Source organism: Poecilia reticulata, chromosome 5, assembly GCF_904066995.2.
Source record: "Poecilia reticulata chromosome 5, P_reticulata-male-v2, whole genome shotgun sequence".
NCBI lineage: Eukaryota > Metazoa > Chordata > Actinopteri > Cyprinodontiformes > Poeciliidae > Poecilia > Poecilia reticulata.
The window spans coordinates 4,975,403-4,988,196 of record NC_088834.1 but is presented as its reverse complement, the minus strand read 5'-3'; the positions used below and the strand labels follow the sequence as shown (position 1 = coordinate 4,988,196).

Here is a 12,794-nt window from a genome sequence, read left to right as displayed (position 1 = left end):
CATTGTCTTTAGGTGTGTCATCCTTCACCTGCATACACACCTTAGATGTGTTATGTAGCCCCATTCTGTATTTTTGTGCTCTTGTATCTCTGTCTGTCCACCGACGCTCAGTTTGTGTACGCTGTTTTAAATGTGCATGGCTGATTTATTTTCAGAAGAATTGAACTATTTGCACCAAAAGAAAAGGAGACACATAAAAAATATGTTTTAGAAACTCAGTGAGGAAATCCACCCCCATGCCACTTGTTGCAGGAGTTTTCTTACGCTTATCTGTGACGTAAAAAAGGGAGGAGAAACCTGCAGACTCCAGTAGTTGCTGAGATAGACATGGTAAGTTAGAAAAAAAAGCTAACTTAACATGACCGAAAACAGATAATCAAGCCTTCAAAATAAATTGGAGGAGACTTTATTTTGGTCATTAGAAAGCTACTGTAATCAAACTCCATATTCAACACATTCCGATGCTCAAAAATGGCAACGGACACATTACCTACGAGGAAGGTAGGGCAAATTAATTTAATAAAAACAAGGGAACCTAGGTAGACAAAATTATACTTAGAAATATATTGTAATAATAATAGACTCAAGCATCATGTAAAAGGAAAGAAATAATCAAATGCATAAATAAAACAAGTAAAGGGCTAAGATCTTATACAAATTAAATATATGAAGTTGATATTTATGGGAAAGTTGTAGCAAACCATTTTTTTTGTTTGTATGGTTTTTGTCTGGGTTTCAAGAAGTCAATAGGTTCTGCTTGTTGGTTCCGAGATGTTTTAGTGAGAGGAAGGACTTAGATATTGAAACAAGAGGCCTGTGAATGGAGACTTGGGACACCTCGTGTGCTTAGTTTCATTACTGTCAAATGGCACAAAGAAGTATCAGTTTGCTAACTAATTTAGTATCTAAGGAGAATTTCAGAGTGAAGTTTCAAATGCTCAAGTTGCTCAAATTTAATTCCTTTATTTTTTTTAAAACAAATTTAGTGGCCAAAATAATGCGATAACTTTATAGAAATAACATTCGAAATATGTAGCATACAATACACATGTTAAATTAGAGAAACTGGAGGTATTTTGTTGTTTCCCACAAATTACCTACAGACAATTTAGTTTGAAAAAAAGTTCAGAATCAGTTCATTCTTATTTTATTCATTCGTTTTGTGGAATCGCTCTGACAGTTGTCAGAAAGGTAATAATTGGCTGAAGCTTTTAAGGAAGTAACATAAAATACTCATTATTTTGGTATAAGATTGAATTCGAACATACACAGCAAAGACTAGCGCTTTTATTTTGAAACTTCTAACACCACGTTTCCGTCTGTCAGTTTAACTTTACGCTTCGCTGGCTTCTTGGGTGGATCTTTTTTTTCCTCCGGTTCTCAGCAGTCCGCTTGCAAAGTTAGTCAGGAGTGTAACAGTAAGAAAACTTTGACTGCCTTTTTGTGCATCACGATCCAAAATCAGAGGAAAAGTGGACTAATCTTTTTTTAAGACTTGCCGTCTTACTGTTTACAGGTAACTATTTGAGAATAGGTGCTGCTTAATTCATCTGCATGTTTTTTTTTTTTTTTTGTTCTATTTGTATTTGAGATAGTAAAATTATAGGTTTTACTGACAGAACAAGCTGGCGGCCTGTCCTTTTGTAATAATTTATTGTTTGGTGGTGGTCAGATTTGTCAACAATGTGCTGATCCGTTTAAGCACACATTTTTAGAGCGTGTACGAGTTTAAAAGTGAACCCGGCAGGTGATTCTGTCAGTGAGTCAACCAGCTAAGACTTTTAGCCGTTTGTTTCCCTGGGAACAAGTTTTCACCCATACCACTTTCATTTTCAGCGTTTTTCTAGGGCGATAAATGCTAATGTTTGTTATTGGTTGTTGAAACTAACCATCTTCAGGATCCATGTGCATGTTGACTGAATGATGTGGTGATAGAATAATTTAAAAGCAATAGTAGACCTCTGGTTTATTTGTTAGTTTGCTGATTGATGAAACAACAAACTTTTTTTTTCAGTCATTTTCAGGAGATTTTGATGACAAAAACTTAGTTTTAAATATTTGAATACTGACCAAAAATGTATTCTGTAGTAGTTTTAGAAGTTTAAAACCTAAATTTTAGTAATAATGGATTTATGCTACTTATTGTCTGCCCGTCACACTAAACAAGAGGCTGGGACACATCAGTTTTAGCTTTGGGGCAAAGTTGGTGGATATTTTCCTTCAAACAAATGTCTTTAGTCATTTTTTTTTCTTAAAATCTTAATAAAATGTGGCAAAATACTTTAATTAATGAAAATTACATAAAGTCTGATCCAGGAAACTGTATTTTGTCAGATGAGCCGCAGTTTCCTAGTCCAGAAACTGTTTAGAGACTCCACGTGATCAGCCAGTCATTCCCATTTGTTTGCTCTGGAGCTTCATCTTTATTAGCTCTATTGTCTGGGAGCCATGCTGTGTGTTTTTTTGGTGCCACCAGTAGAACAACCCATTATACCCCCTCAACTGGCTTTAGAGCCTGGCTCTCTTCCTATGAAGCATTTTTACATTTCCAGCCACTGGAAGCAGCCATTATGGTGAACAGGTTGTGAGTCATTCATTTGAAATGTTGTGCTGATGTTTTGGCAGTTTAAACTTTCAGGTGTATGATTTCAAAAGCTCAGGGTTTTTTTTTTGTTTTAGAAAACCACAAACACCCATTTTGAAAGACACATGTATTTTTGGAAATGTTTTTATGATATTTTTGTTGGTGTGTGATGAAAAAAGTTCAAATGAGCTCAGAAAAAAGTGATAAACATTAAGCTTTATGCAAAATGAGTAAATGCTTCCTAAATTATAAATTACCTACCAGTCTGTATTCATTGATAATTCAGATATTATCATATCATAACTCATCATTCCATATCATAACTCAGAATCTGTTTCTCATAAGCTTACCTCAGTTTCTTTTTGTGTGTGAAAAATTCCAGCTTTTGCCATTTTGCAATATAAATTCCTCATAAATATAAAGCTTCCAGATCTATTTTCTTCTCCTTTAAACATCTGTTCAATTATGTCAAACTACTTTTAATTGTTTTGTTTGTTTTTACTCTGTTGCTACTTCTAGTTGTGTACCTTAAAAGGAATCACTCAGTAAAAACTGCAGAGCTGGTTTGTTTGTGACATCTATAAATAGGATGTTAAAGGCCGATAGGATCAGTCATGCGTTTTCCTTCCGTTGATTAAGATGCCTCTGCATCCAGTTTGATACACGAGTCAACAGTGTAGATTTCTGCTTGTGTCTGCCCATCAGATTTAGCCAGATAAGACATTTGCAGCTTTTGAGTTGTCTAAGTTTGTGAACTTGTCTATTTCTCAGACCATGTGGCTGCATTATAATTTAATTATTTTTTTTACTGCCTTGGAATTATATTGTTTGTCTCAATCAACATTTTGCTTGTTCCTTAATTTCTGGAATTTCAGGGTTTCAAGTCAAAGTCTATACTTGAGGTTTTAACCACTTTGTCCTTTAGCTCCAAAGAGTTTAACCACATTTCTACAGAACATCTGAACCACCCTCAATATTGCAATAAAAAAATGGACCTGGGAAATAGGTTTTGAGTGTTGCCATCAGCTGTAACTGTGGTGTATCAGAGAGGTATGAGGGATGAAGAGGTATGGTCTTGAAAAGCAAGTATGAGGAAGAAAATCCTGGTGATGTCATTTCCTTTAATGTGGTCAGATGAAAAAAAGTCATATCGTGGAGTTTCCAGAGTTGAAAAATAAAAAAAAGTGCGTACACGATAAGTACACACATTGTTTGGTAAATATAATTAATTAAATTTGCTGTTGAATTAAAAAATATTTTGATTTAATGTTTCAATGTTAGTTCACGTATTTGTTGCAGAATTTTAGCATAATATATACATTTTTTCTTTATGATAGCTTCCTGAATATTCTAAAGCATATTATTACAACATAAAGCTGATCTCTGATCTTCAGTGTGGAGTTACGTTGAGCAGAAATTACCAGCATCAACTGTGGAAATAGATGGTATCACAAATATGAAATGAACCCTTTACTCATCTGTGCATGTTTTTCTTAACAGTATATATTTCATATTTCCTCAGTTGGCAAAAAAAACCTACAAAATGACTGGTGCCATGTTGATTCTCCTTCACTGAATAAAGCTATAAATTTTACATTTTACTTTTTAATTCTATTGATTGTAGGGGCTTTTATATTTTAATGCTGGGCTTCCTGTTTCTTTGTGTGTTTATAAATCAATGCATCTTTTGTTGTCTGAAGTGCTAAGCTGCTCCCCCAACAAACACCTCATGCTGAGAAATTAATCTGAGTGGTTTATTTCTGCAGTTGGTACTGGGAGCACTGGGAAAAGGCAAAGGCGCTTCATTTTTTCACAGATTATCTGTCTTGTGTTATACTGTATAGCGACATAGTGATAATTCTAAACAAGATGTAAAAAACACTTTTTTGTAAACGTTACATTCTGCTCCTTTAAGTGTTAATTTCCTCCTTTACACACTGTCATGGTGTAAAAGAGAATCAGACTTTGAAATAAACATGGAAGGAATGAAAACCCAGTTATCTTACTGGTTTAGTCAAGATGAAAATGTTTGATCTTGATGACACATCATGTACTGGTACTGGCAGCTACTTAAACTTCCTCTTAAGGTCTTACTGTCATTTGTGTCTATTAGTTGCTGCATTACTCACAGGCAGCATACGTGACACAGACTAAGGCTATTTATGGAACATTTTCATAAATATCTTTTCCTGTACATACCAGCAATAATGCTCTTTAAAGGCATGGTGTTTTCTTAGTTTAGTTTAAGATGGTGTGTGGGCATCACAACTGTTGTAAAAGTTTTCTAAATCTGGGACTCTTATTTTGTAGCACAAGCAACAGGAGGAAAAACTGCTAGAGCTGAGCAAAACAACATTTAGAAAATGTTTGTAAAAGTCTCTGCAGCGGAACCACAGGATTTAGAAAATGAAGGATTAGACCTTTAGGGTAAAGGCTTGATAACAAAGGGAAACAACAATTCGCTTTAATGACGCAATCACTGCCAGCTAAGGCAAAGCTGAATATGGAAATGGAGCCAGGATGCATTTACTGCATGTCATGTTATTTAGCAACATATTTATTTAGTCATACAGGTTTCTTTTAATTGAGCCTAAGTTATGCCCTAACATGTAAGGAAATATAGAGAGTCACTATAGAGAGCCATATATTCATTAGTATCTGAATATATGAGCTGGCAGCAGAACTGCGGCTCATTACAAAACCACATCTGTTTTCTGATGAAACTGTAGAGCGTTTATTAGTTCGTTTTGATTATATTTACTCTCTATAACAAAAGATGTCACATTTTAATTTTGATAAAGGTACATTCATTTTAACCCGTAATAAAATTACATGGCAGTAATTTTATTATCCTATATAGTTGTCTTACGATTTTCACAACACTATGAGGTCTTTGCAGGTTTATACTCACTTCTTTTTATAGCATTTCACTATAAAAAGAATTACTATTTCTTTTTAATAGAAAATGTTTCTGGACTAATCAAATATAAAGTTGTGTTTAGTCAGCTTTATACATACCAGCATTTGCGTTCATTTCCTTTTCTCATGTCTCAGTCTTCAGTGTTTAAGAGGTGAACAAACAAGACAAAAGAAAAACTGAGATGACATTTTAATGTCCCATCTTTTGTCTCCTTCATTGTTTATGCACATGGGATTTTTCTTTTGGTGATAAAAATTGCCTGTGACCACAAACACAACAAGTAGCCCAGCCCTTTGTGTAATAACATAAAGCAATTCAGTCAGTCCAATTGTGCATACAAAGCATGGGCTTTTTTCTTCTTTGCTTGTACAGCATACATCTTTACAGAGTCACAGTCTCTACAGAAGCCACAAATGGACGACATTGTGGTTCTGTGGTTCAGAAAAATAAAAAAACAAAAAACTGAGGTTTATCTAAGCACTCGTTTCTCTTCTTCCAACAGAAATGTCAGGCGTTCGGAAGAAGCTGGTGATTGTGGGAGACGGAGCCTGTGGGAAAACATGTCTTCTTATAGTTTTCTGTAAGGACCAGTTTCCTGAGGTTTATGTTCCAACCGTGTTTGAGAACTACATAGCAGACATCGAAATTGATGGAAGACAGGTTGGTATGACTGACATTTTGGATATAACTGTCATATATACAACTTCTCCAGTTCTACATTTTATTACCACCAAAGACAATTTATGTTAATCTTAATTTCACAACAGTAGACTCAGTACCTTTCCATTACGGGAAAACAAAATAGTTCTATGTTTATTTTAGCAGTAGAGACATCATATCAACTGATACACTTTTCCTTTGACTACAGTTTTTTAATGTCACTTATCACAGAAATGTGGGATTGTGGGAACAAAACTATTCCCAATAAGTATTGTCCACTCACTGAGTGAGTCTTTATGCTGCACCTGGACTGTTACCTGTTGGTTTGTGTTACTATTTTAAGGCCCAAATCTGTGAACCAAAGCATAAAAATAAATATCTTCTGAGCTTATCTTGTTCTCAAAGCAGCTCTGCCCCCAACTAATGAGCTGCTGATAAAAATAATCCACCGCAACCTACAGACATGGAAAAATCTACTATAGAGAGCCAAGTGACTTTTGGGTGTTTCTGGCAGCAGACATGCTTATTTTTGTTGTTAACATTTACCATGTTTTCCATTAGTAATTACTTTTAATTACTTGTGGTCTTGGAGATTTTAACAAACTGTACTCTATTTTGCTCTACGCCTTCATTGTTTGTTTACATGGGAAGTCAGCTAATTACCTGGATGTGCTAATATTTGCACCTGTACAAATCAAAATGTGTTTCATAATTTGCTTGTTTTTCCGGCCTCGGTGCCTTCTAAGATGGAGAGTTGTGAAACCTTATATTTTGTCTTGCTTGAGGAAAAGATGACCTGTTAACGTCGAGGGGTTTTGTTCTCTTAATCCAACCACTGGTGCAGAATCACCGCTTGGCATAACAGGAAATGACTATACTTCCTGACTTCCTGTTCAGACAGGGAACCAGGATGTCTCCTGGCAATCCCCCTCCCTCCCTCTGGACCCTCCTGCTGCTCTTGTCCGATAAGTCTTTTATTTCCTGTCCTCGTCCTGGTTGCTTATGGGTGGAGGGAGGGGCTAGCAGTTATATTCTGGGAGCAAATTAATATGTAATGGGCGTCTTTTCAGTGGGAGATAATTCAGTAACACAGATGCTAAGAACTTGTGGCTCTCACATAGCTGTTAATCTCTTACAAATCCATTTGGATTACATTTTTGTTCAGCCTCTAAATTGGAACGTTTTACCCCTGAGGTGAAAAACATTCTCACTCTCACACATTCAGTACCAGGCAGAGCCTATAAATAGTTGTTTTGCCCTTTTTTTTTTTACTCAGTCTACAGCTCACACCTTGTCCAGTGGGAACATAATGATCTGTTTGCTCATGCCGTCTCAGCAGCGTTGGCCCACCTCCCCCGTGCCTCTGCAAACCTCTATTTTAGGACTTATGACTGATTCTTATGCTCGCTGTGGGAACAACAGAAGTTACCCAAAAATCGGATCATTAAAACTTATAGTGTTAGCTCTCCCAGACTAAATTGCAGCTGTTTGTGCCCATACAGAGACATAATGTAACTGATTAGATGCCTAAATATCCCCCAATCTCTCTAATGTAGCTAATCAGCAATTTAAAAGGATGAGGACAGTCTCTTCTCCAAAGGCATTTTCAGGACACTAAAAACAAAACTACGGTCATGTCAGGACTACTGCGATGATATAGAAAGAATGGCTGTACACCGATTTTACCAAAACAAGTAATCTGTATTAGATTAAGAAAAACCAGACACAAGTTACAATGTAAACATGAACAGTGGAGAAAAATGTTCCCTGTTGAGTAGTGCTGACATCATTTAGCTCTTCCTTCACAATGCCACAAAGCTTTTAGGCATTTTCCACAATTATAACCTATATAAAAGTTTCCCCATCATTGTTCACAGCGGTTTGTTACCATACCACCCAGTCCTAACAGAAATGGTGTTTCGCTTTATTTTTTTTTTGTTTTACCTGTATAAAATTTACACAAGCTTCTAGTCTGAAAGCTGCACACGCCATGTGGAACGCCCCTCTGAGGTGACTGCTGGTTGTAGGAAAGTAGTTGAGCCATAATTTACTAGTACAGTGAATGTTGCCTTTAGACGTTACATATGTCTCAACATACAACACAAATGTTTTCATATTGCCTTCATAATAGCATATGCAATTTTTCATATTTATGTACTTTTAATTGCTTTTAGCTGCTGTTGCACAATAATCAAACTGTGGCCGACATTGCAACTAGTTTGCTTGTGCAGTATTAATGCTAACGTCATAAAATGTTAACATATTAATACATTTTTCAACACTTTCTCTGGAGAACAAAATGACAAAGCTGTTTTTTTTAATTCCTTCCTAAAAGCCATATGGTAAATGAAAGTATTGTCATTGATTCTTTATTTTCTTCCTTCTTTTCTTTTTTGTAATTATATAAAATTCGACAGGATGCATTATGGGGAAGTCCCAGGTCAGAAATTACTGCGACTCTCAACGAAGACAACAATACTGGAACAAAGCATGATAATATTAATAATAACAATAAAAAATTGATTAATTGTTTGCCTTTGTTCTCCAGGTGGAGCTGGCGTTGTGGGACACCGCAGGTCAAGAGGACTACGACAGGTTGAGGCCTCTGTCTTACCCCGACACAGATGTCATCCTTATGTGCTATTCCATTGACAACCAAGATAGTTTAGGTGAGGAAATCTTTAAGCTTTTGACCTACATACAATGTATTCCATCCATATATAAACACTTTTCCCAACAGGGGTTTAGCTAAACCCTAACAGGGTTATGTTTAACCTTTAAGCTATCGCTGTGTTACTCCTGTAGACTATTTGAAAAGCTTAAGGCTGCATCCAGTAAACCTCTTTTGGGCATCCATGTTTATCCAGACATACATCTTCATTGACTCGTTGTCTCTTTGCAGAACTGCTGTCACTCAGCTGCATCCAAAAACCTTTCTGGGTTCTAGATTCCAAAAGACAAAAATCTCTGTGCAGACTTTGACGGAAAAAAGGTGTATCTCAGATTGACAGAAAGACAAACTCCAGGGATTTCATTGTCAACATTTCAGGTTCCACCTTAAAAGAAAGACATTAGTTTCATGTTCATAAAAAAAAACTACCCAGGGTTTTGCAAGCTATATCTTGTGTCTGTGAAAGTCGGATTCTCCTGCCGAAAATCTCCTGCAAATATTTTATTTTCGTCAAAATAGATCATTCCATCTTGTAAGGGATTTTACACAAAAAGTGAAGATCTGTGATCTTAGTATATATTTTTATTGTTTTAAAAGCATTTTGTTTATTAGATGTTCTAAAAAAAAACCCTCAGAGATTAATGTAACTTTCTATTTTCTGTCTTATCTGTTAGGTTAATATATAAACAGTTTAACCAACTGTACATTTTAACATTCAAAAAAACTTTTTGCATGTTGTAAAAACTTGCTGTTCTTTCAAGTTGGTTTTCACTGCAAGTGACAGACATTTTCCTACAAACCATCTTACAAGCTTCATCTCATTCATACCCATTTAATAATTTCTTATTAGACACCTTAGTGGACACAGAACTGCTGTAGCTAAAAACATTTTTGCCCCACCAACCTGCAGAGAAGTCAAACCTGAAGTCCAGACTCCGATCTGCTGGTTGTCTTAATAGCTTTCCATTTGCTTTCTCAAGTACTTCAGCCTTTTCTTTTCTTTCCCTTGGAACAGAAAATATTTCTGAAAAGTGGACCCCTGAGGTGAAACACTTCTGTCCCAACGTTCCAATCATCCTTGTAGGGAATAAGAAAGATCTGCGGAGCAATGAAAAAGCACTCAAAGACCTGACCAAGATGAAGCAGGTATGAGGTGCCCTGTCAGTTAGATTCAGGTATTTATGTTGTTAACATCTACTGAATAAAAAGCTGTTGAACTGAAGGACTAAAACTCTCCATGACCTTAAAGTTGAAATACTTTTAGACTTTGTGTGATTTTCTGCAAGAGCTTTTAAACCATCAGATAGTAGTGAACATATTCCTGTTCTGGGTTTCAGAATAAAATTGATTGCCGTACACAATTAGATTTCCTGCATTTTCATCTGTTAGTTTAGAATCCCTTGTAATCACAAGGTCCTTTCATCTCATTTCTATTAATTAAAAATTTATATTTCTGTCAGGTTTTCCAGGAGTATTGAAATAATTCTTTAGTTTTAGAATGCGTTTCATTGAGAAATGAATGGATTACAACTAAAAACAGGTTAATTATTCAATATAGAGAAAAACTAAGAGGTCAGAAGGTAATACAAATTGTTGATGAAGTCCACCTGCTCTTTCAGAGGCAACTGCCTCAGATTTTCCTTTCAGCAATTTTTTTTCTCTCGCAAAATTAGAACATTTGATGATTGGCTCAAATGTTCAAAACTGTACATGTTGTAAAAGTAATTAATTTAATTTAAACAAATTTTTGTCTCAAAATTGTTAATATTGGGCTGAAAAAATAGGTTTACAATCAGAAGTTGAAACATAAATTATTTTGGGGGGAAGGAAAAAGAATAAAAATTTCAAAACCAATAACTTGTTTAATAAAAATTAAAGTTAAAATTGGCTTAACTTTAATAAATTATTAAAGTTAAAATGACTTTTAAAAATGTAATGTAAAATCTGGATTCCATTGTTTTTTAATGGCATCTGTAGTTTCTAAACAGCTCTGATCTTGTCCTGCAGGAGCCGGTGAAGACAGAAGATGGAAAGAGCATGGCCACCAGGATTAATGCTTTCTACTTCTTGGAGTGCTCTGCTAAAACAAAGGATGGCGTGCGGGAAGTGTTTAACATCGCCACGGCAGCAGCGCTGCAGGTCAAAAAGAACAAGTCAATGAAAGGCTGCATGCTGCTGTGAGCAACATCCAGGCCCTGGAAACCAGGAAATTAGCTGACCAGTCAAAGTAAAGCAGGACACATGAAACGGACTGAGCTTTTATGAAATTGATCTTTGTGCTGTATCTCACATTTAAAAAAAAAAAAAAAAAACAGGCAGGTAGATGAATTGAAAACAAACCTGCAAATACAGGGAATGGACATTACTGTATGCTACTGCTATGAGGATGTACACTACACTTTTTACTGTTTTCTTTCCTACTGGGTTGTTCTTTACAATCGGGGGCATCTTTTATCTTCATAAAGTCTCGTGTCGCCAGTCCAGCTCTGTTTACATTGGAAATATCATTCGACTAGTAAAGCTGGTGACCATTTTAAGTTTGTGCGTTGCCATCTATGTGCGTTGGGCTTTTAGTGAATAGAGGACCTCTTCACTGTCCTGTTACAATACCATAACTTTTAAGTTCTAGCTCTGCTGGCCAATCATCAAAGAAAAATGGCTGCCTGTGCTACTTTGCATTCTCAGTTTTTAGTCAATGCACAGTAAACAAAAACAAGTGGCTTCTAATATGAAATAATCTGTGATGAAGTGAGCTTTCTATTTTGTTTATTCACACAGACAGTCTGCACTGTGGATTAAGATAAGAGGGAGACGTGACCAGCTTAGCCATTGTGACTCATTCATGCACAATAGCTGTCAGGAGTGACAGGAAGATGACTTAGTTTAAAGCGATTGCACTGAGGCAACGGCCTGTTTGGTTATTGTATTTGCTTTCTGCTTCTTCTCAGCATAGCCAGTTACACCTACTGCTGGAACGTCATCAATAAACCAGTTGACCCAGTCGAGGAAACCACGATCCATTTGCACATCTCATGTCCCCAGCAGGACAACATTCCTCACAGATCCGAGAAGAGCCGAGATGCGATTGAATTGTTTGTTTTATTCCAGTGCATTCACAGTTCTTCCCCAGACCAGACAGAGTGGCTGCTTGGCGGTGACCTGATACTGTCTGAAGAGTAAACTACTTGACATGTTTGACAAAGGCCTTTTTTTGATTCACCGACAATGCTAGGCGAGCACCGTGCCGCTTCTATTCTGTTAAGAACGCTGTGCAGATTGGGCTCACAAACACTGACAAAACATTGTTGGAAAAATTGCTTTGCTGCTGTATCTATAACACATTTATTATTTAATTTCAAAGCAGTCTGGTCTTGTTTGAACACATTAATTATTTGTACGTCTCTCCCAAAAGGATATCTCATGCTAACTTCTTACAAGACTGTACACAAACTTTCTGACAGTACTGCATGCCGGCCAAACGATATGGATTGGAACCCACTGAAAATATGTGCAGAGGCTTAGTGGCATTTCATATGTTTTGGCTTACTTTGGAAGGATCTGAGGAATTAAGAAGTTCAAGAAATCAGAATAATAAAACAATTCCTTCAAGCCAGCAGTGGGTGTACTGGTAAATCTCCAATGGCATGCTGCTGATGTGTGCAGTTAACCTCCAGGAAAATCCTAATTGTACAGAGAAATACACACACCGGAGAAAACCCTTGGCCATACAGGCATAAAATTTATGGATGCAGCTTCTGCTCAGTGTCTTATCCATTTTCAGTGCAAAACTTTAAGATAAAGGATGATGTACTACATATGGTGTAATATATACACAGTCAAACAAAGTTCTGTTGTGAATATCAAACTCAAATCATTAAACTATTTTTGAAACAAGATGAGCTACTTTGTTTCTATTAAATGGATAACTGAGGTCATCTTTTCTTCAGCAGTGTGAAACT

At 36.2% G+C, this 12,794-nt stretch overlaps 1 protein-coding gene across 1 annotated transcript; it reads left to right on the top strand.

The window, feature by feature from the left end:
- The first annotated feature begins 1,325 nt into the window (after window positions 1-1,325).
- LOC103464682 (rho-related GTP-binding protein RhoC-like) lies at window positions 1,326-12,731 on the top strand. Its single transcript, XM_008408936.3, has 5 exons — window positions 1,326-1,516; window positions 6,007-6,164; window positions 8,713-8,833; window positions 9,851-9,981; window positions 10,843-12,731. The coding sequence occupies exons 2-5, from the start codon at window positions 6,009-6,011 to the stop codon at window positions 11,014-11,016; spliced, it is 582 nt and encodes a 193-aa protein (XP_008407158.1). The 5' UTR covers window positions 1,326-1,516; window positions 6,007-6,008; the 3' UTR covers window positions 11,017-12,731.
- Window positions 12,732-12,794: the final 63 nt, after the last annotated feature.

Excerpts from the sequence above, each read along its gene's own strand:
- LOC103464682 (XM_008408936.3), top strand. The coding sequence starts at position 6,009 with ATGTCAGGCGTTCGGAAGAAGCTGGTGATTGTGGGAGACGGAGCCTGT. Across the intron at positions 6,165-8,712 it reads TCGAAATTGATGGAAGACAG|GTGGAGCTGGCGTTGTGGGA; the intron begins GTTGGTATGACT and ends TTTGTTCTCCAG. Across the intron at positions 8,834-9,850 it reads TGACAACCAAGATAGTTTAG|AAAATATTTCTGAAAAGTGG; the intron begins GTGAGGAAATCT and ends CCCTTGGAACAG.